General features: G+C 39.5%; 1 protein-coding gene across 3 annotated transcripts in view; it reads right to left on the bottom strand.

The window, feature by feature from the left end:
* Positions 1-26,755, bottom strand: part of cpne5a (copine Va) — an 87,346-nt gene that overhangs the window by 48,220 nt on the left and 12,371 nt on the right. The window contains exons 3-7 of one of the 3 annotated variants that reach the window (XM_061736262.1): positions 26,601-26,647; positions 14,917-15,020; positions 13,605-13,644; positions 12,657-12,671; positions 12,472-12,548 (exon numbers count right to left, since the gene is read on the bottom strand). In XM_061736262.1, the coding sequence (XP_061592246.1) occupies positions 12,472-12,548; positions 12,657-12,671; positions 13,605-13,644; positions 14,917-15,020; positions 26,601-26,647 (283 nt within the window). The remainder of the gene's footprint in view (positions 1-12,471; positions 12,549-12,656; positions 12,672-13,604; positions 13,645-14,916; positions 15,021-26,600; positions 26,648-26,755) is intronic. The other 2 variants (XM_061736263.1, XM_061736264.1) reach the window with 2 other exon arrangements.

Raw genomic sequence — 26,755 nt, 5'->3', positions numbered from 1 at the left:
TAAATTAGTCATGCATTATTGAACGTGGCATTTTCTCTGACAGTTACTTGTTAATGTGAAGAGCAAGCACGTGCTGAATGGATAAATACGACTAGTGGCTGCGCCGGTATCTGTGACACATGCCTCGCTTCTACAGGTTTTATACTAGTACGTTTTGGTGAAAAATGAAAGTGTCCTCTGTGAAGAGCTTCATTCTCCCAGAATAAATTCAAGGATAGTTCTTTGGTTGGAAAAGACTTTGATGATGAAATTATCTGAAATGTGCTAGGGTGGGGTCTGCTTCCTAAAAACCATACTTCCTGTACATGAACAAGTTCTACAGTCAGAGTCCTTAAAGGAACTGAGGGGATTTATTCACTTCATGCATTTAAATCATTTAAATGCCTCCAGCCCTATAGCTTTAGGCTATTATAATGTAGTAAGGGTGGACAGTCCTGCTCTAAATATCCCAAAGAGTCACAGCTCCAGTGCCCCGGGGATTGTCACTCAGGTCTGGTCTTAAAGATATCTCATGGATGCAGGACAGGGAAAGGAAGCATACGTTTCATCATCACAATGCTTCACAGTATTAGCTTTATGTGGTCAAGGGGATAATCAGTGACGGAGCACTGATGATGCTGTCCAAAAATCTATATTTTTGACGTTGGGGCCTGATTCAGAGAAGACTGATGACTGCTTTTTTATCTTCTTTAGCTTCTCAGCTTCCCACAGATGATAGAATTGATATTGAAAACTCTCCCCACATCACAGAAATGCAGATGAGCAGGGACTACGCAACCATATGCTGACTAGATTTGATACTTAGCACTATTCACTTTCTCCATAATTCATACAGTCGCTTACAGGCTTCGGTTGGCACCCGACAGATGTCGCGCCATATGGCCCTGACCAATCCAATGCCAGTTCACAATGTGTACTGATGTTGCCCAAAAACCTCAGCAGACATCATAATTATAATCAGTTTAGCAACATGTCTGCTGTTGCTTCTTTTCAGCATGAACACCAATGATCAAACAGAGTATCATGAAGACAATGAAGAAGCAAAGCCAAAATTGAAACCGCCCGCCATAGCTCAGTAGCTTCCTTTCCTGAGACGGATGTGGAGGGAACTGCTGTCACTCTCCTCGTCTGTTTTGAAACAGAGTTGGCCACATGTGTCTTGACAGATCCTCTGTTTGATCAGCTGAATGGAAAGAGATCAAGCAGCATATTTCAGCATTACTACAATTACTTGGCCAAAGATTTTGTTACTGCTTTACTGCAGAATAGCAATGAGAACACTAATTCTCTCTTCTCGCCAGTAGAAATTGCATTCCAGTTATTTATTAGTCAAAAAAAAAAAAACAGGCAACAAAGATTTAGTGCACAACATATTACACTAAAGATATTCAGGATCAATGTACCGCTTTTTGTAGTTTTTTTTATCTAGATAGTTGCTATTGGGAAATTATAATACACAAAGCCCGTGCTCTCCATTACCTTTCAGTGCAGGGCTGAGGTGGAGAAGATTAAAGTCCGAAGAGGGAAAAGAGAGCCATTGCTGATGCCGTTCACAATAGGTCATTAGGATGAAGAATGGTCTTGATATTTAACAACGCAAGTACGTGTCACGCATGCAAGAGTGAGGGCAGATTATCTCCTAAAATGTATGAGTGAGAGCCCAACAGAAAGTACACATTTGTCTTTCACACTGCAGTTGTTGCAGGGTTGGTCTTCAGATTTTCTTGCGAAGCCATATCACTGCAGTGTAGTTGTGCTACAGTAAGAGTGAGTTGGCAATTTCTCAGTCAACTGGGGATAAATCAAATTAAAAAAATATGTATATTTCTGAGAGAAAAGAGCAAACACACTAATGAATACGATGAGAAGATGGATGTTTTTTTAAATCATTATTACAGAAAAAAATTAGAGATTGGCCAGGCTTGTGAGTCGAGTAAATGTCTCCGGATGACAAGAAGATTGGGGTAAAATGATAAATCTAATTAGCGTGGGTTGAGTCGAAGAGCGGTCGACAGCGATGGCAGACAGGTGATATGGATTTGTGCCACGACAAACATTTGGGGTAAATGTTTGCCAAGTCGAAACAGTGAAGGCTGCCAAAACTCCATGTAGGTTTAACACGGAATTATAATGATAATCCTTGTGATCTACATAGTCTGATAAACATTCACAATCCCTCTCCTCACTAGGGTTTAAAAAAAGAGGATGAAAAGTACACCAGCTAATTCTAAACGACAGTAGAGGGAAAAAGAGAGCTGTTTCACAGCGGCGTTGAGAGACGAGCAAGTGTTTGTATTTCAAGTATAGAGCTACGGGCAAACTGCAGGAAGCTCTTTGAATCCTTGTTAGTAGGAACACAAAGCAAGTAAATGGGGCAAAACATGTGGTGGAGAAAAATGTCAGATACAAAAAAATAACCACAAGGACAGAATGCATTTGTTATTTTACCAGTGAAAACAACATCCAAGGAAAGAGACTAAAATACACATATCAGAGACATATATCCTTGATTCTTCTTTATACTTCTTTAAGTAAAGTCTTACAGAGTAAAATGACGCGTGTATACCATTAATGTATAACAATCATAACCTCAAACTCCCTAAATTCTTGTTTATGGGTTCTTGATAAAAATTAAATATAATGTCCTATTAAATTATGTACGTATTTCATGTTATGAGACCAGTGTTGAAGTTTTTATTATATAAATTACAGCGCAGCTTTAATCACTATAACAATGTTTGATTACTTGAGATTCTACATGTAAATAAATGAGGCTTTCATCAACCACCTGCAAGCGGGAAATTGCTTGTTTTGACAGTGAAGGAGAAGATTAGGAGAAGCTGTCATTTATGACGACAAATCTTCCTTCAAGTGTCAAAAAGAGTTCATTTCGAGCCTTGTGTTCTTACATTTAACAACAGAAACCCTTCTCTCGAGCACATAACAAGTCCACCGCAACTTCCCTCTGGCAAGAACAGAAAACATCTCAGAGGACAAAAGAGATCCTCGAATCTCTTTACTCCTGCACTTATGAGCTACACTTTATTTCACTTTCCCACAGCAGCAGTGTGACATCATTATATGACCTTTCAACCTCCCAGGCCCAGCTCAAAGGTAACGGTTTTAAAAATTGCACTGAGCTGCCCTGGCCAGACTGAGATAGGCAACAAGTACGTATTAAAATGAAGTGGTAGTGGAGTAAGTTGAATGCCTTGCAGGTTTCCTTTTATAGCAGATACAGCATCTAGTGAAGACAGGAATGAACAATTTTCGCACAGAGAGCAAAACAAATCAGCTAGACCTGCCTTAAGCATAAAAAACCTCCACTGCCCTTGCCTGCTCTTGCTCCTAATACCTCTATTATAGTGAAGACAAAGATTGTTTGCCTTATTATCAACAGAGCTTTAAAAACCAACATCCATAACAACTGTTGCATATATTAATCCAGTTGTCTCTTTTTCCTTTTGTGTTTCATATTTTGCATGGTATCAATGTCATAAACAGAATAACTCATTTGATGACTCAACCTTATTCCAAATTCATCATAAAAATACGGGGGCTTGCAGGCTCAGCATGGTTCAAGTTTTGCACATTAGAAGCAGGAATACTTGTTAGTGTTCAGCACTTGGAGCCCAAATTGGCCTTTAGGAAGGCTACACGATGCTCTAATCCTGTGTAATGTCCAAAGGCAAAGGGTGCTGATTACTGCGGGCCATCAAAAACACTTCACCTCACTGTTAAGTAAAACAGGCAAGCATGGGCCTGAGAGTCAAGAAAACACGGCTTCTGCTTCAGTCTCAACATTTACAGCATCAATGGTTAGGGATTTTCAGTGTCAGTGGCAAAAAATTAACAGAAAACATTTCACTGCCACGTTTTATTTAAATCAGCTTTTCATTCCATCCCAGATGAAATGCCGCTGTGCAGCCCCAAGGGAGTCAGCCAGCGACTTTCACCAACAACTTTAAAAGAACTGTGAGTCTCTGAAGTAGAAATGAAACAAGTCGTCTCCTTTGCTTCAGTTTTCCCTGAGTAAACTTATAGTATTTTGCAAGATGATAAATTAGTATGTAAGCTTGTGAGCTTGGCCATGTATTTCATCATTTAAAATGCATATTATTAACTTTGATTACTGTATGCTGTTGCATTTTTGAACAAGGCCATCTGAAAAGCCCAGTCAAAGAATCTGTATTTTATCATCGACTGTAAGACCAACATACCCCTTACTGAGACAAAGGTCATGACAGAGGTCAGTCAACGCGTAGCAACCATAGGCCTCTGAAGGTTTACACATCTCCAGAACAAAGAAGAATATATAACAACTGTGTTAAAAAGCCCTGCAGCTTTCTCCATATAACCACTATCACCAACAAACACCCTGCAACAGACTCAAACACGATAAATATTAGGAATGAAATATGCCCTGTAGCCCCCTTCTGATCCTACTCCAGTTTGTGATCTCTTTTTTTTTCTCATTTCTATATTTTATTTGTACTAGTTTCAGCTAAAATAATGACAGGATTACAATGCCAGGGCTGCAGTTCATACATCTCATTACTCTTGTTTGGTTTTCCATTTCCATTTCATGCCTTCTGGGTCTAGGTTGCTTTTTCTGCTATTAGATTCCCTGCTTGTGCAATGCCTTCTGTTTGCATTCTTAGGTTTTATTTAAAAGCTCTTTAGTTGTTTATTGCCCTGCTCACTGTGAGTGTACATTTTGGTCCTCCACCTCAAATTGTCAGAAAGCAGTTTCAAAAAATAATTCCTAAAACAAAGGTTAAACATGTTAAGTTACTACACAAGCTTATAGGATTGTTAATTACACCAAACAGTAAAATTAGTATTTAATTAAACACTAATGATTGAAACCACTGATGTGAACTCAGTCACGGTGCCGAGCCTTATCAACTTTACTAGTTGCATCTGCAAAGAGAAGTGACGGAGGTTTAAAAAACGTGTAAATCAAATACCTACTGTTTTAATATTAACTCTGCTATCGTTATAAATATCATTACCATGCATGCAAACATGGTGAGTAATTTAAATGATCTTAATTTTATTTCACGCTTTAGTACCATCAGTGACCTGAAGCTTTTCTTATTACATGTCTGAGTGCAATGAGTTCATGCATCTTGTTTTGTCAGTACTTTTTATCCCCTTTAAAGGACTGTGAGGTAACAATAAATGAAACTGAAATTAAAACAAGTCAACTACCGTATACAGCCATGAATCCTAAATTCAGCTTACTAATATGTGCATGCAATGCAAATCAAATCTACTGCTTGAGTATTCTATGGCAACTTCTGAAAAATAAACATAGGAGTGAATTTACACCTCCAACTCAGTTTGAATTATCACTTTACTGTTGTGCTAGATTAGATAACACTGCAATGTTGTTGCCGATTTCAAAACAGAAAAAAAACTATTTTTTTCTATTCTTTCTTATAATTTTGGCTTCTTATTGCATAACTAGTAATCCATCAGTCACAGTATTGTTGATTTGATGAAAACTACATGTTCAATACATCCCTATTATCATCCTTGTTATCACTCTGTCAAGGTGTATCAGCTTATTTATTCATGCACGCAGATATTATTGAACATGAGCACTGTATCAATCAAAGCTTAACCTTGAGAAGTTAGTATTGATTGTTATTATTCAGCCTTTCTCACTCTTTCAGATCCAGGTCGGACATTAATGGAGCTCCAGTCAGTTCCAGCAGTGGAGGATAGACTTTATGTTCACCTATCTCTCTCGACTGAACGTTGCTTGACAGAGAACCGTTTCAACATGAACAAATAAAATATATATCAAATTGAACTTCTTCCCATTTTGATCAAATGTTGAGGCTGTTTTCTTTTAATCAGACATGGTACACTCTAATCAAATTATGTCCATCGGTTTTCAACAGAAGATGTATTCACTTTTATCTTTTCTGATTCAAGACTCAGCCTTTGGCTTATTTCATTTAATTTCTGCCTGCCTTTTGAATTGCAAGGTTTGGATTGAAAACAACACTGGTGAAGGCTCTGTTGCTGTCTAAAGACACCTTTAATACACCATACTTTTATAGTCAACTATATTTATGGTAAAATAAAAAGCCTGACACTGACTTAATGATAATGGAACCATCAACATGAAATAAATATAATACTACAGTTTGATCAAGATGTATTTGGATAATGAGTTTTATGATTTTTCCTTAATTCCATCAAAAAAGTGTTTGGAATTATGACAAAAAACACAAAAGAGGTGATGACTATTTAGACCTTTAGTTCTAACTTAAAGGGGACCTATTATGGCATCTAATACCTATTTTAAACAGGTCTTGAATGTCTTAAAAACAAGCTTTTTTGCTCATTATCTATGTGGGATTCTGAGTGGGCGGGGAGGCTATGATAATGAGGCTCTGTGCTGATTGGCTGCCTGAATGACGCGTAGAAAATGGCGGAAGCTCCGGCCGGCGGAGTTGTTGGCCAGAGTTAGTTGTGGGCGTGGTTTCACGCATCGCTCCCGTCGTTACGTAACGACGGGAACAGAATCTGAATGGCTCGTAGAAACCACATAGCACATACTGTAGCCCAAAGCATACTGAGAAAGCAACTGGAGTCAAATCAATTGAATATTCTTCAGTGGCCATGTCAGTCACCTGATATCAACCTTAGGCATAGACGGTGGCAGCTTGACATGTGGAGGAGCTCCACTGAACCCGGTACTTCCTGGACCACCTGGACAGATGCTGAAGAGCTGAACAGGGTGGTCGCAGGAGGACTGGACTGCTTAGGCACCAAAGTACGAGACATACTCAAAGCTTCACGTCGCTTTATGAGATTAGCCATGTCTTTCAGCTGTCTCATAAAATCTGGGATCCGGGAGTCTTTCAGTTAGACTGTACACAAATAGTCTCTGAATAATGTTTGTGTATTCAGTGATGGCTGCGTAGAGCCTGTTAACAGTGGAGGAATAGTCATCAAACTCCTTGAGGAAAGTCTGAGTCCCCCACTACGTCCATAATTGACCATCCTGTACCGTTATTATTCCAAGGGATGGACCCAAATAAAAGAGACAATTAAAGCTGCAAGCAGCGATGAACAGGCCCTTGCGCATGCAATTTGCACCAATTAAGGTCAAGGACTCAAAACTAAGTCCGATGACACCACCCACGACTCTTTATGTCAAACCATTCAAAGGTTATGGCAGAAAATAGGAACTATCAAATATAGACCAATCAGAAGAGGGGGCGGGGTTAATTTGCACCAATTATGGTCAAGTACTCAAAACCATGTCTGATGACACCACCCACATGTCTTTATGTCAAACCATTCAGAAGTTATGGCAGAGAAAAGTTTTCTAGGGGGCGCTGTTGAGCCATTTTGCCACACCCATTAATGCAAACCATGAAATATCAAATGTATCACCAGGCCTGGCTTGCATGCAAAATTTGGTGACTTTTGGGGAACTATCAAATATGGACCAATCAGATGAAGGGGGGGGCGCGCTTTTTGGCGTCTAGTGTCACCACGGTAACACTTTTGAAAGAGAAAAGTAATGCGCGTAGTCACAGGACGGAGACGAACATTTTGATGTATAACACACCTGGGTGCACATTACGGTTCGGGCCGTATTAACTGCCCAAGGAATGGCATAAAGTGCACCAAAATTACACGATTAATTCAAAATGGCCGACTTCCTGTTCGGTTTCGGCCATGGCGCCAAAAGACTTCTCTTTAAGTTGCGACATGATACAGGTGTGTACCGATTTTCGTTCATGTACGTCAAACTGTATTGTGGGCTTGAGGCACAAAGTTTTCTAGGGGGCGCTGTTGAGCCATTAGGCCACGCCCATTAATGCAAACCTTTAAATATCACTTTTTTCTCCAGGCCTGGCTTGCGTACAAAATTTGGTGACTTTTGGGGCACGTTTAGGGGGGCAAAAAGGCCCTCCTTTTGTCAGAGGAAAGAATAAAGAAAGAAAGAAAAAAAATCCTACAGACAATAGGGCCTTCGCACTGTAAGTGCTCGGGCCCTAATAAAGTCCTTTATTGAATAAAAAGTTCCTCCACTGAGAGATGATCTTCTAGACCAAAAAGAAAAAGCAACTTCTACTGGAAAAATAAAGTTAGAGTAGCAAAGCAAATGCTGGTCTATGAAGTTTTAACTGCACTGTCATTGACGCTGAAGACAGACCGCCATCTTCTTTTTAACCAAAAACACCCAAAAGAATGAGAGCACAAAGTGTACAGCATTCATTACTCAATCTTCTGACCATTTTGACTTCATTAACCGGGCCTTGAGGTGGATTTAGTGAAGACATACTTGTCAATGTGAATGAACTTGTGCACTCAAGTGTGAAGAACCAGGAAGACAAGGAACGGCACCCCAGAAGTTAACGCACCAAGAAACAGACTTTCAAACTAAAACAGGAAGTAAAGCAACCAGCAACAAACCAGGAGACAAAGGAATAACAGAAAACAGGAAAACTGAGGAAAAACTTGAAAAAAAAAAAACAGCAAGATTTTCATCTGTGGGGTGTGTCTTCAAAGGCAAAACCTGAGTGCTCAAAGCTGTTTTGGCAGTACAACCCACACATTATCAAATAAGTGGTTTAGTTAGATCAAAATGACAGCATATGAAGCATATAAAACATGATCTTAATAAACCTTTGGATGAAACTTCTTTTAAAAGGTTTAAGAGATTGAGTGTCATCACATTTATTGTGTAACAAAAAAGAACGGTTTTCAGCTCTATGGCCAAAAATGTATTCCCTTTTAATCATTCCATGAATGGCCACAGAAGCAGTTTCCTACGTGAGCATAAGGTTAAAAGGCAAGTATATTTTTGGCCCAAACCTTCTTCAGTTTAATCCACAGCAGAAGTCAAGAATGTAAAACACCAATCACCAAAGAGAATTTATAATTGCCTACAAGGATGCAGCTGTGAATGAATTATCATGAGAGCAGCGCACACTCATGCAAGACAAACAGCAACAACAATATCCTGCATTACTAAAAAGAATTATCCTCTTTACTCTAAATTGTAAACATGTTGAATATTTTGTATAGACCTTAGTATCTGACTACAGGAGTTTTGTATGGATGGAAATCTTGTAAATTTCTTTTTAAATGTGGTTCAGATTACAGTATATGCCAAATTTTCAGCCACAACTACTATGTATGTTTATCCATGAATGTAACTGAAACTGTTCACACTTGCTCCTCAGTGATACAGTAAAAGTTAAGTAGCAGCCTTGTAAGATTACCTTTAATGAACATTGCAGAAGAGTAAAGTAGCAAAATGAAACAACAAAAATACAATCTGCTAACATATCTTTAAGGGAAAGCAGAGTATGTGTGACAGTGGGGGTTTTTTTGCACTGAAGGAAATTACATATGTATGTATATGAAATCAATTTTTGTTTTTAAATTTAGCAAAATTATTTGTTTTAAAGTCTGTCTTTCTGTATAATTATCCTGTAATGTGTTATAGTTCTCAACTGTCTCTATTAGGCATGCATGTTTATTTATTGAACAATATTTGTTTTTTCAGTGATGATTTTCTTCTTTTCTTTGGATTTCGTGGGTGCAACCAGTCACCCACAAAAGTCATTGTAAATTTGTTCATTTCCAGCTTTAAGGCTGCAGCAGGAGGACACAGTCACTGCGGATTAATAGGTTTAACATCCCAATGTTGTGCCGCATTCACACCTGCTAATGTGTGGTATAATTCGCCATACCAACAAAAACGTTATTGCCATTTGTTTTGTGAAATCTGTTTTCCTGTTACCTATATGACTACTATATCATAATTACAGTACCTCCTGCTGGATATGCATGCAATCAGCCATGATAGTTGCCTTACACCTCGCTGTTTTCCTTTTTTGAGTCTAACTATTATTTATTTTATTTTTTTTACTTCTGCCAATAATTAGCACTGTTGCCTCACAGCAAGAAGGTTCCTGGTTTGAATCCTTTCTGTGTGGAGTTTGCATGTTCTCCCCGTTCTTGCGTGGGTTCCCTCCGGGTACTCCAGCCTCCTCCCCAGTCCAAAAACATGCATGCTAGATTAATGGATGATTCTAAATTGCCCGTAGGTGTGACTGAGAGAATGCCTGGTTATTTATCTGAATATGTGGCCCTGCGATAGATTGGTGACCTGTCCAGGGTGTCCCCCTGCCTCTCGCCTGTAATGAGCTGGGAGAGGCTCCAGCAGACTCCCATGACCCTGTAAAGAATAAAACGGGTATAGAAAATGGATGGATTATCACCAGGAGGTTTTCTATCACTGTGCCAAGCCAGTCCTTTCTATTTTGCTTTCCATTGACTGGCATGCATTTTATGAAGAAAAGGCTTCTGGCCTTTTTGACATCCCCATGAAGATGAAGTAATTGGCATACAAAGTCAAAAATGACTCATTTACTGAATAGATAGCAATTGTCTTGAATGTATGCATTTGGACTTCCTTTTTCTTGGTTCTTGAAGACGTTTCAAACCTTCCAGCCAGACTTCAACAGCTTATAAATTCCTCACTAGACAATCTGAACTAACCATGCCTTCTGGACTGGAAGTGAATTATCTTCAAAAACAAAGGAAAAAGAAGTCCATTAGCCTTGATTCAAGGTTTGGAGAGTTACCATCACATTAAAGGCTGAGCGTCTACAGCAGAGTAGGCTATTACACCTTTCACCTTAATTCATTTCTTCTTCAGTCGTATCGTTGTAGATTTGTAATTCAGGATTATTTTGTTTTTGCATGTCCAAGCTATAGCTGCCAGAGAGATAGCCCTGCGTTGGACATTTATTTGACACTTAAGATGTACCGGTAGTTACGTTGTGTTTGACAGGACACCACCAAGTGAGCGTGTTAGTTCTGCATCACCATTTGTTACCCTGTGACATGTGTCTGCTGCATGTGCTGCTGACAATATGAACGGTGTATTATTATCAGTGTCAGTTTAAGGTTGCATAGCATGTTTCATGTTTTTTATTATAGCTACCATAGCAGCAATATGACAGGTCGCAGACAGACGGTGTGTCAGTCCCTCAGGTTATGTACAGCATAACACAACATAGTCTAGAGCTGTAATTCCAGTCCTGTATTACCACAAAATTGATATATTTTTGCTCAAGGTTATCATACTGTCAGAATCACAAAGTAGCCCAAAACCACGCCAACCACGCAAACCAAAGGCAGAGGAGAGGTTTGGAAGAACATTAAGAAAGAAAAGGCCCAATGAGGAGAAAGGAGGTCGATCGAGAAAAAAGAATCTAGTGGAAGAAGGAAATAATAAATGAAAGATGAACTGTAGAAAATAGGGAAAGGCGGACTGATGTTATTCTCAAGCAGGTCATTTTTTAATGCAGTATGCCTTTGGAGAGGTTGTTTAAGCATGACTAACAGATTTCCTCTGTCCCTGCAAGTGCTTTTCCTCAACATATGATCTAGAGACACACTGTCACATCAGGATAGACGAGAACAAAATGAGCCACAAAGCCATTAATCAACGTGAGTTATTGTCCGTCCCAGGATGGGAGTAAAACTCCATTATTGTTGGATTTTGTTTAGTTGTTCAGAAAATACTGAATTGAATAAAAATCTATAACCTCAAAACAGCACATATGTAGGAACAGAACATGAAAATAAATTTGTACTTTCTTCATGTCTCTGAACTGCCACCTCCAAATATGACTGCTTTGTAAAATGCGGTCTAAAATAATCGTAGCAGATCTTCATAATCACTCTCTCAGCAGCATTGCAATCAAGATGCCCAGCTGACGCTTCAGAATCAATACTGCTTTCCACCTTGTCTGCTTGGGGCTCCTGAGCCCACTTCTTGCCTCTGATGTGGGGCACGAAGCTTAGTTTATAGCATACTGGTGAGCACAGTCTCTTGATCCTCCTCATCCTCCTATTCAGCACTGAAGGGCACTGAGCTCTGTTATCCAGCCCACCAGTCCCTGGCAGTTCATGGTTCATGGTCAACACCAAAGCCCTTCTGTTCTCACATAGACACAAACAGGCTTCCTCAGACACGAACACAAGCCCCCATACCCCTCAGCTTGTCAAACCCTCCTTCCCACACTCAACAACACACAGCTCTGAAAGCCACCCACAGATCCGTGGCCTCACGGTTTCATATCTGCCATTCCTCACGGTCACAAAGCTGATAACATGTGTCTCAGACCACCTCCTAAATAATAGTGATTGTACCGAGGAAGTCCATGATCATGTTCAATTATCCACCCTATACAAGCATGTGGGTCCTTATCTTGAACCCTAATGTGAAATACTGAGCCTAGAAGGAAGACATGTTCCTCAAAACCCCATCTATGCTGGAACGCATCAAGAGTGTCTTTTATTATCTGATAATATCAGAAAATTGTGTTTGCAAAGGACAGAGTACTCTTTCTAGCACTGAGTAGTTCCTATTTTTGTTTCATTTGAAGGCAAACACGAGAAAAACAGGACACTCACACTAGTGGTTTCTCCAAACGACTGGCAGGCGAACCCACAATCTCTCCCAGTGTGCAGTGGACCTGTCCCAGGAAGTCCTGCCATGGGGAGCATTCGAGTGAATCACAGGAAGAGTCGCTGAGGACTGCAGCATTAATATATGCATTGTACAGTTATATGTTCTGACATCTGAGGCAAACACGTACGTTAAAGTCGGTGGGCTTCCAGGGTGGAGAAGGAAGAGGAGAAAGAGAGAGAAAGACCAGGCAGCAGCAGTGACACAACAGAGCATATCATGGGAAAACAAAGACACATGACTCAAATACCAGGCTGCCATCACCCACATCCAAGAAAGAAGAGCAAAAGTGGAGATGTGAAAGAGCAGAGAGGGAACGGTAGAGTCACGGAGCTTCAGAAGAAAAGAAAAATGGAAATTCACAAGAGAAGGGGAGGAGTGAAAAGTTTCACCCGAGAAATAGCTTATTTCCAGGGTATGGAACACAATGCAAACACACCACAGCACAAGAGTGACACAATATGGATCACAGGGGTGACTGGAGAAGCACGTTCAACGATGAAAATATTGGTAGTATGCAAACCAAGTCTGGCAAATATATTTATGCTGACGGGGTTTTGAATGTGTTGATTCATCAAAGCTTTCAGCATAATGGAGAACACTAACATGCATTCCTCTCAATGATGGCTATTCCTGAATGCATTCTGTACAATAAAGCACTTCATTTCTAACAAAGTTGCCAAAATAAATGCATACTGTTCTGAAAAATGTATGTTGTCTTGGAAATCATCATCTGAAAATGCATAGGATACAGGGAAATGCTCTGAACAGCTTTGATAATTATGTGCAATGCTTCATTTCTCATTTTATCAAAGAAAAAAAAAGATAAGAGAATGCGAGATGCAAATGAAAGTTTGATTATCATTGCTCCGGGGGAGGTAAAGTAATGGGTGGGAGATAGAGACATATAACATTTCTCTGAAATGAAGCTCAATCCACTCATTATTTCAAAATATATTTGAGCATTTTAATGCTGAAAAACTGGGTTTGCATAAAACCTAATTATCATAGACATGCACTATTAATTTAAAGGTAGACTATAAAGTCTTCCACAAAACAAAAAAAAAGCTTCACTTACATGTTTTCCGAGATCTGGACTTTTAGAATCAACATCATACCTGTAATTGCAAAGAAACCACAAACCAAAACAGAAGTTCTTACAAATATACTGATAAAAGGATTTTACCGGTAACAGCATAACTGGGTCACCTGAGACACGAATGGGAGACACCAGGAGAATATGCATAAAGAAATAATCTGACAGTTAATCAAACAAATCATAGTGTAGTTTTTTTTAATGTAATCTGAACAGTGCCAGGGGAAACATATTGAGGCAACCTGTCAATGCAAGCAAAGTTTTGAGCATCTGCTTATGAAACTTAATGTAAGAGTAATTAAACCTGAGCATACCCAAGCTCCCACCCCTGTGATAAAATAGAAATATAAATGAGTAACACTAATTGTGAAGGGATTCACTCTCTCCTTTCGTCTTCCAGTGTTGTATCATGAAAGCATGTCAAATGAATTCATTAAGACTCTAAAAATCCCAAGAGACTTAAAGCTGAGACCTGGATAAACCTGTTAAGGGACTTCATGCTTGAGGGGGAGGATTTTTTATTTTTTTATTTTTTTTAAAGAATACCTCCTCGCCTTGTGGAATAGGTGATATGAAGAGGAAGACTGAATCTGTTAGGGGAGGTCTTGAATTGAAGCTGCACCTTCCTGACCCCTTCGCTAGTCTGGCCTTTTCAAGAGGAGGAAGGCAGGGCAGAGGGTTTTCTTGAATTTTATGGAACCTATACATTTGATTTTGCTTTGCAATTTATCCCATTTTATTTGTTAAGCACGTTTAAAACCAGAGTGCTGTACAGAATAAACAAGACAAAACAGCTCAAGACATAAAATGTTAAATAAAATAAATAAAATAAGTTAAAAGACATAAAATAAAGGTAACAGTCTTACCATCAATCAATAAAATAGGATAAAATAAAAGATAAAAGAATAAAATAAAGAATAAAAGGATAAAATACAGTCAACTGTCTTGCTAAGTGTTAAAAGCCAAGGATTTAAGATTAAGGATAAAACTTTGAATTAAATATTTACAACACTTATACCAATCTCCCCAAAATGAATGACTACTGGGACACTGTAACTATGAATAATTCCTCAGGACAGAGGCGGGCTACTGCCAAGGAGGAGAAAAGGAGAAAAAAGAGTGAGTAACAGACAGAAAATGAGACAAGGGATAAAAGGGATGAAGAGAGAGAAAGTGGACGAGGGAGACTGAGGAGATGTTAACCTTGAAGTTAAGAAAGAACAAATTGGAGGACTATAGCATAGGAGTTCATCTGAAACACACAAACCTCAGTTTATTTAACAGAATAACTCACACGTCAAAGCGCAGGTTCTGCTTCTCCTCAAAGAAGTAGTCCAGGATGTACTTTCTGACAAAGTCTGGGTTCAGTGTGTTTTTTATCACCTCCGTTCTGCCAAACTGGATCCGAACCAAAAGACGGGGGGGGGGGGATAACAGGCGAGGAAGAAATGAGCACAGGTCTTTGAATCAGCACATTATGCAGACACACATGTACAGTATGTCACCACATCCACTCTATCATCCCCAGACAGCTGTGTGAACTTGTGGATTGTGTTAAAATCACATTTAATTAAAAGATTGCACAGCGTCGGCTCTTTTTCTCTGGCTTTTTCAGTGTGCTGGGGATGAGTGAGTCAAAGGAAGGCATGTTACTTAATCCAGTTTTTATAATTTAATTTAATTAAAACCACATTCACACTACTGTTATTCTCTCAGAAAACAATGAGACAAGACCAGAAAACAATTACTTTAACATTAAGCCTATGCACAACTGAATAAACAAATGATTGCAAACTTTTGTTGGCACTGGGAATAAAATATAAAGACGTGAAAATATATATATATACGTTGTCATAATTACAAAACTTTCTGTTAAGCTGACAGCTGATAGTGGTGCATATTCTTACACAAGCACACAGCAAGAGTATCCAAATTGAATAATTAAACTCAGAGAGCTGATGTTGAGCTGCATAAATAAAATACGGGAAATTAAAAAGTTACCATAAACTGGCACAGTGAATTAATAATAGCAAAGTAACCGCATAATGAGGAGATGAAACAGCAGGATCACAGGCTCACGCTTGTGTGATTGCATCCAGTGGGGGTTAAATTCAAAGTGAGACCTAACAGGGAAGCAAATAAGCAGCAGCAAAATAGTTTTAACCTATAGACTTCCTATGAGGACACTGTGGGTGGATTACGTGTGTGTATTTGCTTTGATACAGTATAACCTGTAATCAAATATAAGTATTTGTAAGGCAAGGGAAGTTCATTTGCAGAGCACATTTCATGCACAAGAAAATTCAAAGTGCTTCATACAAAAATATTTTTTTTAAATGTATTAAAGCAAACTGATGCATTCTGGGAGCTTGTTCCACAGGTGAGGGGCATAAAAGCTCCTGATAGTGTTTGGTTTTGACTCTTGGTACAGAAAGTAGCCATGACCCTGATGACCTGAGTGTTCTGATTGGTTCACAATGCACCAGGATCAGAGATGTATTTTGGCCCGAGACCATTCAAAGATTTATAAACCAACAGCAGGATTTTAAAACTCATTCTGTGACGGACTGGAAGCCCGTGTAAAGATCTAAGAACTGGAGTTCTAAAGCCATCAAAGATTAAGGGCTGTGTGGCTTTGCATGCTTCTCATCTCATCTTTTTATAAATGAGTGCCCTGTTTCAGCTGATGCCAGAGGTGGTGTGAGAAAAGGAACCATTTTTAATGACGGACACTGAGTGTGACAGCAGGGGGTCAATACCAGATTCACTTTTGTCCCAGGCCTTATAAAAGACTTAAAAGTCTGCACTGATCACTCATCATAGGGAAATAACAGATCTTCTACTCCAAACAGATCCCATCTCCATGATGAGTACATGGCCAAGTTCTGAAGTCAATACTACAAAGCACTTCGATTAAATTATTACAGTCTACGCCGATATCTGGGTGCTGTGGATGTGCACCTCTTCCTTTCTGATAACAACGATTAGAAAAATTGTGAGCCGCAGTGTCAGAATATTTATCTTGGTAAAGATTACCGTCTGGGAGTTTGAAGTGGAAAGGTCAGGTTTTGCATGAATTCGGGGAGGTTAGAGTGTTTCAGCTGCACAGCTGAGTGAAAATGGTAGGCAGAGGGAAAAGCCGCCTTGGCACTATGAGTAATTACAGATAAGGGAGTTGGAAATTTAGACTTTGAAATCATGCGCTAACAGACTGATGAGCAGCTGCTGCACTTTTATGATTTGACCACAAAAATTAGTCATGAAGGGACAGGTCTCCAGAGGACACACAGCCAGAATAGAAAACATAATGTATCCAGAACATTTGTTTAGATATTGTTATTCAATGAGGAAAGTGAATGAATAGCAGCCAGCGGGGGAGTGTGGCCCATAAAAGAGTAGATGGATTAGAGTCGGTTGTTGGCACAGTGGAGGTGCTTCAACCAACCATATCTACTCCTAGGACAACCAAAGCATGTTACGAGACAGAGAGGCAGAAGAGGTGCTTAGCTTTATCAATGCTGCACAGCTTGACTCTGCTGCATAGAGTGACTGTCATCCGCGCTGAAAACACAGGTCCATATCTCTTTGAGGGAGACATTTAGGCTGAACCCACAGTTTCAAGCCTGTGGTGGGGCACAGCAACCAGTGGTGACGGGTGTGGGAGGTTCTTCTATGCCAAGCATAGCACTTGATGCCTCTCTACATTTGCATCTTAATTGGTAAAACTACTTCCTGACTTAAAAAATAAATATTCCTGTGCTTGTATAAATGTATGAAGCTAGATTTTAGATATAAACTCCTTTTTGAAACCTGTACATATGTTTTCTTACTTGTATTGTCATACATTAGGGTATGAAAAAAAGTGTACAAAGTACAAATCCAATTTACAGGCCTGCAAGTATGGGTCAAATTTATGAATAGGCCTTCAAAAAAAAAAGCTACAAGATCAGATCATTACATTACCTTGTATGTAGCCAATTCTGAAGTTACAACTCAATTCTGTAATTACAAAGCTTTTGTGTGACTGAATACCAAGTGTCAAAAACTCAGTTTGACTCACTGACCGGATCCATTTAAACAAAAAACAATCATGGAGAGTGTGACAAGCTTTCTATGTCTGCATTCTTTCATTGTCTTGGTGATGATTTACTTATCCGAGTCTTGTTTAGTTTACTCAGGTTCTTTTGTTGTTTTTTTCATCATCAAGGGTTTCTGTTACATTTTGGGTTTCTGTTTTACTCGGCTGTGTTCTACGTACTCCTTTTAATTTGAAAATCACTTTCCTTGTGTGTCTTTAGATCTAGTTTGACCCTCCTTGTCCCCAATGATTTTCACCCGTGTCTCGTCAGTCTTGTGAGTATATATTGTTTTGTCATTCCATATACTGTATAAGACAATGAACGAAGCATGAAGTCACCTGGACCATTGGTTTCAAAAGAGCGGTTTTGACGCATCTGTTTCTTCATATGTGGTGCAGCCATGTTGCTCAGGAAGCCAAAAGGAACATGGCCACAGTATATCAATCAAAGTTAGGTTTAGCACCCCAGCTCCTTCAGCCAAGCCCTGCTAAAAGAGCTGCAGAGCTGCCGGTAGACGTTTACAGCAGAATGTTCCATTATACATTATGGTTGGATGGGAAAAATCAAAAATTACAGCTTTGTATAGCCAATGCTGATTGCTTTGCCTAGCACGGTAGCATGACCATTACGGATGAATAAGTGATAATGACTAGCCATGGACAGAGCCGACTGTCATCAAGCATATAAGAAATAAATGTATTGCTTTGTATAAACTGACATAAAAAAAAATAAAAAAATCACTTTTTTAATTTTTTCAACCAGGCTCTAAGTATGTTTATTTCTGCTCTAAAGTTGGATGTTTTAACATTAGAGTCTATGGAGATTTATTCACTTTTGGACCTAGCCTCCGGCGTTTAGGGGAGAAACTGTAATGAATCTTACCTCTGCACGAGACTCAACCCGGAAGTTAAATGGTTTGGCTTCCCCTTCACCCGTGCTGGTCCATCTGTTTTCACTCCTGTTTGTTTGGATTCCTGCCCAAGCAGCACTATTTGTTCATATTAAATAACTCCGTCTGAAACACCTGCTGCCTTAGGCTCTCCTTCTTTTGGGTCCTCACCTCACAACCCTTAACAGTTTTTGTCACCCGTTTTGTGTTTAACTTAACTTCCTGTTTCAGTTTGAAAGGCTGTTCCTTTTGTTGTTATGGTCTGGTTTGACTTCCCTTGTTCCCATTTTTCCCGACTGTTCACACCTGTATCTAATCAGGTCCTCATATTGTTTCATCTCCTGCATCGTTTGGATTGCTCTAAGCTCAGCTCTGATTGGGTTAGACAACAGTACGTCTCCTTTAAGGTGCTAGAAGATGGTTTGTATCCGTCTGAACAAAAGGATGAAAATGAACAGGCTCCCTGTGTTTTTGTAATTATGTTACCATGGTATCACTGCCAGCAGCAACACTTTCAAGTGCACTTCTCGGGGCCAGTTTAAAGCTATAGTGTGGATACACCATACAGTAATTTACAACGGTACTATCTCCTTACTTGCCGTCCTGCAAGCAGTCTGCAGACATCACAAACTTTGTTTTCAAAATAGATCGTTATAGCGTGTGGAAGTCTAAACTAGAAGATTAAATAAACTTTTCTTAAACGTTTAACACCAGTAATTTTACCCTGCAGAAAAAAAGGTATAAAAACACCCATAAAAAGTAGCCAGTTACTGTACATAGATATTTATTTTACTTTTGTTTTGCCGTTAGTAATAAAACTAAAATGTGTTGCACCATATCAAATTGCAGATTTACTTTTAGACCTCCATATACAAAGGCATTTGACTCCTTTCCTGTTGCCGATAGCAATGTGGTTACCTTCAATAATAAAGCACATTATCCTGCTTCTATAACTGCTTTTACTTTTAGTTGCTTCAGGAAGGAAATAAAATTGTCCTACTGGGCAACAATCTTTAATAAGGAGAAGGAGCTTAGGAGAAATATTGCTTTCCTATTGACTGGTTGGTGATAGTGAAAAACTGCCCCTGTTTAGAGGGTTCTGTACATTTGGAAAGAAGATGCTTAATAAAGCCAAAAAAGTAAGTTGTTGCTCTTGCAACTCCTGTGTTGAACACTCAGCAAAAATGAGGGCAGTGCATGTTTAAATCCCTGCTGATTGGAGCTACAGCTAGAGTATGATGTGGTATTTGACACAAGACCTGATGCAATATATTACATCCATTCAGATAAAACCTTAGAAATAAAGGGATTTCAGTCTGAGTATGACAACTGGAATAGAAATGCAGCAAAAGACATTTCTGCCTGGGTACATTACCTGAAATAGTGAAATGTATTCCTCTATTCTTGATTTCAGGTGTTACCTTTGTTCTTATGAGACAATTTGATTGATTTAAATCACTGGTTATTGAAAATTTTACTTGTATAACTGATCAGTAGATAATACATTATGCCATGTACCGTCGGTTAAACTGGCCGGCATAACTCTCAGTAATCTGGATGAGTTTCAAAAAATAATATTATATTTCGTCTAAAAATGAATAAATGATCACTCATGATTGCTCTCGTATGCAAGTTTTCAAAGAGTGACATTTAATTTCTCAGAGAATATAAATGGTATTAGAAATGTTGCAGCAATGCGTCGTTTAGTCTGTATTTAAAAGAGCAGCGTTGTTTTAAACTCCATGGGTGTAGTTCTTAGGCCACGTCTACACATTGCCGGGTATTTACAAAGACGGATATTTCCCCCTCTACGTTTTGAAAAATATCATCAGTTACATGAACCCGCATAAATACTCTGTTAAGGTGCTATGAGCAGCCAGACCTACAGGGGGCAGTGTAACGAGAAGCATAAAGTCATGCTAGCCAATCGGAATCCTGGAAAAAAACGTCAACAAATGACACGTGTAACTTCCAGTTACTTCCAAGATGGAACGAGAGTCTTTCGTTTGGAGTGACAGAGAAGTGGGGTTACTTTTAAGTGTGACTTTAGAATATAAAACAGGTAAAAAAGAAAATATTGACGGTGGCCAAACAAATTGTAAACACAGGTCGCATACATGACGCTGGTGACGTTTCTGTCGCATAATGTGACGTTCTGAAGCCTAAATGTCCGTTTCCCTCTGTTTATAAGCAAACGTGAAGACCAAGTTTTTGCAAATCTCCACTTTGGCCGGAGTTTTCAGAAATTATTGTTTTTGGTGACTTTGAGCTTCGTTCTCGTGTAAACGAACGGCCAAAAAGCATGAAAACACTGCTGTTTTTGCTACGTGTAAACTGGGCTTTAGAGACCAAACCCCAAACCTTTACAAAATGTACAAATGTCATTGAATAACAAGTGAGAACGTTTGTTAGTGTTGGGCGCCTCTATTAACCCCGGCTGTTTCTTGTTTTCCCTGATGACACCCTGATTGCCGCTGCTTGAAGGGATTTGACCCGGGGCCACACACCTTCATTCTGCCTCCCCATTGGTTGCAGTCCATCCAATCGGAAATGAAACACACACTCAACCGTAATTTGAGAGGCAACTTTATGTTCAGCCAGAGCTTGCCTCAAACTTGATACCTGATGATAAGATATTTGACAGGTGGCTAGTTCTATTAATAGTTAGATGTATTAGATAGCTTTGTTAACTTCTGTTTTATTTGTGACTATAGTTCCTTGGTTCAGCCTTTTTGGCTTCGCCTTTTGTTAAGATAGTTTGATAGCTTTTAGCCAGGAGCTGGGATAGTTAGGATTTTGTGTTGGTAAATGCTTTTTCTATATGAACATTTTTTGGATGTTCCTTTTGTGCTTGGTTCATGGTGCTGTTCCCCTTTTTGGTATTAAGAAGACCTGTGTTTTCACTTCGGGGTCATTGGGAAACTGGCTTATTTATTTTCAGATAGACTTTTTGATATATTTTTGTGTTGAGCATCGTCTCTACCCCCAGCTCTGTTTATATACATTACCCACTGTTTGCCTTTTATTTCTTTGACTTTAAAATAAACTCCTGTGTTTTACATTTTACCTCTTGTCACGATTCCCTTTGTTGCGACTCCCCAACCCTGGCCGAGCTGGGTCGTAACAGTCAGATTAAATGTTTTATTATTAGATTTGCCGTCTTTTAGTTTGTAGAAGAGGTTGAGAACATTGTGAAACTGGAGCTATCAGACTTGTGTGCCGTCTGTACTAGAGCGTTAACAAGCAGACACTCCTGTCTCTGTGGCATTTTTATGAGCTCCGTGAGATTTAGGTCAGGGCTGTAAGAAGGTCATTCATATATATATATATATATATATATATATATATATATATATATATATATATATATATATATATATTGTAACAGCCAGGTATGCTTTGGATCTATGAATATTTTTGGCCATATGACTCTCTCCTTTGCCTCTGCGACTGTATTCTCTATTCAAAAGTTTTGTGAACTAACTCATTTGATATTATCATATCTGAGGAGATCCCTGCCCCCGTCTGCGTATATATTAATCTTGCAACAGAGGGTTTTTTTGTGTGCAAGGTGTATGTGAGTGTTTTTCCTTCACTAGCCTTCTTGACAGTTTGTCCATATGTTATTGATCCCTAGAAGAAAAAGAAACAACTATTCTGTCAAAGAGGACTGAGATGGGGGGGGTGCGTGAAAGACCAGGAAAAAGTGGAAAAAGATCTACACTATTTTACATGGGGGGCAAAGGGTGGCGTGGGATAACATCAGCGTAATAAGAAGAAATTCCAATGTTTATCTAAACTTCTTTTTGCTGCTCCTTGGAGGGTTTTGAGGAACGTCTTTAAATTAGGTTGTACTGGTGCATCCCCATGGGAGAGTATCAGGACCACTGAAGAAAAAAATATAATTCTGAGAAAAAAAGTCAGAATTCTGACTTTTTTTTACAAAGAATTGCATTTTTTTTCCCCTTCAGTGGTCCTGATACTCTTCCTTACATCGTCTTTGCATTTTGATATGTCTGGAAAATTTAAACAGTGATGGTGCTGCAGCTGCTTCACAGCTAGAAGGACCTGGGTTCAATTCTCACCTTCGGGTGTCGAGGGTCGCGTTTACTTCCCCATGTCCACAGCACCCATGCACTGGGTGGGGGTTGAAAAAGCCTTTTCTGAACCTGATATCCTCTTGTCTTCATCCCTCACACCAGTGTCTTCTTCCTCACTTTCTTGTTGCTTTGTTCATCCCCTACAGGCCCTCCCAAATTCTTCTCCATTCTCTCTTCTTCATTTATATATCCCCTTTTTTTCGCTTGCTTCTCCTGGTTGCACTTTCCTTTTTTGCTAAAATAACTTGAAATATTTCTGTTTTCAAATGTTGTCTTACAGGGGATGAAGCGCTTGAGGCTGAAACTTAGACCTTACTTGGCAACAAAAAACATCTCTTTTCTGATTGGCCGACAGGTTGGTAACTGGAGACAGCTGCTCTCTGTGAGCCCATCGCACCGCAGCGTGGTCTGCCTTGGACTCGTTTGTAAGATGGGCTGTTGGACTTTCTGTGTGGCGAAGTTAATGATTTCTCAGTATGAGAAAGGCCATGTGTAAACACATTGAAATGCGTGTGTCTCAAGCTCAGTGCGTGAGACTGATTAAGAGCCTTGCGCTACACCAACAATTCATAACAGCCCGTTTTGACTAGCAATTAACAGACGTATTTAATAGTTCCTGGTTGAAATGTAACTTGGTAATAATAAATTATAAGTTAATAAATTTAACTGAATTGAAATTAAAAGTAAGTGAAAATATCACCTGTGGGCTGTGGAAGCTTATTTAACCAACAAGTTTGCCAGCTCTCTCTCCACTGCCGCCGCGTCCTCTCATCCACACAGGAGGTCCGTCATGCGCATGCGCAGGGGCATAACTAATTATTTTAGGGACCAAATGTGATCTTTTATAGTTTAAAAAAATGAATGCCTTATTTCAATGCATTTGGGGGCTTTTGGGCATAGTAGTTATTTGTTTTTATTATCTTTTTAAGAACATTAAAGGGGACCTATTATGGCATTTAATACCTATTTTAAACAGGCCTTGAATGTCTTAAAAACAAGCTTTTGATTTTTTTTGCTAAATAAATTAGAAATTTAGCCTCTAAACCATGTCTTTATCATCCCAGTCTCTAACGTCATTCTCTATGCGGGATTCTGAGTGGGGGGGCGGCTATGATAATGAGGCTCTGTGCTGATTGGCTGCCTGAATGACGCGATACACCGCTACAAAAAAATGGCGGAAGCTCCGGCCGGAGTTAGTTGTGGGCGTGGTTTCACGCATCGGAGGCCAACCTATGCAAATTGCATTTTGGTTACGTAACAAAAGGGGGCAGAATCTGAACGGCTCGTAGAAGCCACAAACCGCCCGCTGTACAGACACTGCAGAATTTGGTTGCTTTCCTCCTTCTCTGAGTTGGCAGGCTTGTTTTTTTCAACCTAATAAATACTGGTCTCCTTTGTGCAAACAACCAATACAGGTCTACAATAACCTGTAGCAGACATCAGTCATGTTTTCTCGAAATTGTGAAACACAACAGGCAGGATCCTTTTCAGTTAATGTTCAGTTGTCAATGCAGGGTAATTTACTCCAAAACAGTGACCTCTATAGTCCTATGTTAGACAGGAAAAAAAATTATCATAAAAACTAAGCATGTCCCGATCTGATCACGTGATCGGAAATTGGGCCTGATCATGTTGTTTCAGAATTGATCGAAATTGGACGTTGCATCCCGATCAGGGATCGGATATATATTTTATTCTCATTATTTTGACTAGCGCATCGAACAGACTATGGAAAAAATGCTAAACAACAACAAGTTGTTTGTGGTGATCTGCGCATGCGCATAGCAGCATTACAGCGGAGACAAATAAATAAAAGTTAAGTTACAATGGTGATTGAAAACCGAACGAAGCTGGCGTCTGTGTCGTCTTCTTACGGTGAGCGTTCAGACTGTCACAGACTGTCGCACATTGTTGCCGATTTTGCGTGCTTTGCATGACTTTCTAAACACAGCGTGATAGACGCCCTGGCTACCGTGAGGAAGATTGTAGCTAACTTCAAACACAAACATTTTATTCTTTAAGCCAGCAAAGGACAGTAAGAAGTAAGAGTACAATCTAAAAAGCACATTGCTCGCCTTACTTATAACACTGTTGCAAAATCAAATCAAATCAAAAACCTGATTGGGACTTCCTAATAAAAACTGTATCTGTGGTCATGTACCCCTACGATATTTAGTTATTTAAGGGGATCTGTTTGGAAGTGTTTATATTCAGCAGCTCTGCTCATATTTATCTGGCATCAGTGCACCTCTACAGTATATTTATATATATATATATACTTATCTTTTTAGGGCCCGAGCACTGACAGTGCGAAGGCCCTATTGTATCTGTAGGAATTGTTTGTTTTTTTGATATTTCATGGTTTGCATTAATGGGCGTGGCCTAACGGCTCAACATCGCCCCCTAGAAAACTTTGTGCCTCAAGCCCCAGAATACGGTTTGACGTACATGCACGAAAATCGGTACACACCTGTATCATGTCGCAACTTAAAGAAAAGTCTCTTGGCGCCATGGCCGAAACCGAACAGGAAGTCGGCCATTTTGAATTAATCGTGTAATGTTGCCGCAATTTATGCCATTTCTTCGGCCGCTGCTTCGCCCGAACCGTAACCTGCACCAGGTGTGTTATACATCCAAATGTGCGTCTCGATCCTGTGACGATGTGCATTACTTTTCTCAGTCAAAAGCGTTACCATGGCAACGATAGACACCAAAAAGCGCGCCCCCCCCCCTTCATCTGATTGGTCCATATTTCATAGTTCCTACTTTCTGCCATAACTTTTGAATGGTTTGACATAGAGAGTTGTGGGTGGTGTCATCTGACTCGGTTTTGAGTACTTGACCTTCATTGGCATGAATTAGCCCCGCCCCTTCTTCTGATTGGTCAATATTTGATAGTCCCTATTTTCTGCTATAACTTTTGAATGGTTTGACATATAGAGTCGTGGCAGGTGTCATCCGCTAAATGTCCAGGCCTGAAGAATCTACATGCAAGTCATACAAGTGCTTCCACTGCAGCACGTGTAACGTGCACAAGGGTGCGAGGGCCCGTTCATCGCTGCTTGCAGCTTTAATTTTTGTTTGTTTTCAGATTAAAACAGTTTATTTGGCCCCTTTGTGATTCATACATTGGTAAAACACTGGTATTCTATTTGGCACAATTAGAAACTAGACGGTAAAGACAATAACCAATAGCCTGATAACAACCTACAGTAGCCTATTGCTTGCAATCTTTTTGTGAATTATTCATTAGTCAAACCAGTTTTTTGACCCAACTGCTCAATCCAATGTAACAGAAAAAATCTTTTGAAATAATCTAAGTTTGCTAAATCTCTTTCATAAAATAACCTTATAAAGCCTGCAGGAACTTGCTGTTAGTTACCATCTAAATAATTTGTCCTTGTGTTCCAGCGATGCACCATTTAAAATGTTCAAAATTTAAAGAGCAAGGTGCACAATCTTTCCCTAACCTGTCAAATCAGTGTGAAGTAATACAACCTTATCTGAAAGCATGTTCACACAGAAGATTTAGATAGCCTTAGAAAAAGTAATACTAAAACATTTTGATCAGAAATGCGCATAATAATCCCAGAAATACTTCTGTCTTTTTGCAATCTCTGCCAGCTTCAGCAGCCTCTCTGCTCTAATTAAGGTCTTATTTGCAACAGCCAGAGGGCATCTGATACCGAGGAGAATCTTTAAAGATATGTGTACCACCTCAATCAGTCACTCCGTCACAGCCAAAGCAGTGCTGACCAGCACATCAGTGTTCACAGGGTCAATCACTTACAAATGATTGGCAAACAGCATTTACCTTGAGAGAGTTTACTGGGGGGGGGCGGTGGGGTCGGAGGAAAAGAGGTGGGCTGATTGAGTTGTGTTGACAGAGGGAGCAGCAGTGATTTCTTACCTCTCTCCACTGTTTGGACTCGACACCCTGGGTGTATAACACAACCACTGAGAAGTGAGGCGGTGAGGGATCGAGTAAAGAAAAGAGAAAAAGAGAGGGAGATCAGAAGAATTCACTGTTTCCACCCAATCCCAATCAAGCATCCCGCACCACAA

The sequence above is a fragment of the Cololabis saira genome, chromosome 12 (assembly GCF_033807715.1).
Source record: "Cololabis saira isolate AMF1-May2022 chromosome 12, fColSai1.1, whole genome shotgun sequence".
Lineage (NCBI taxonomy): Eukaryota > Metazoa > Chordata > Actinopteri > Beloniformes > Belonidae > Cololabis > Cololabis saira.
The sequence above is the reverse complement of the archived record's forward strand: the minus strand, read 5'-3'. Positions and strand labels throughout refer to the sequence as shown.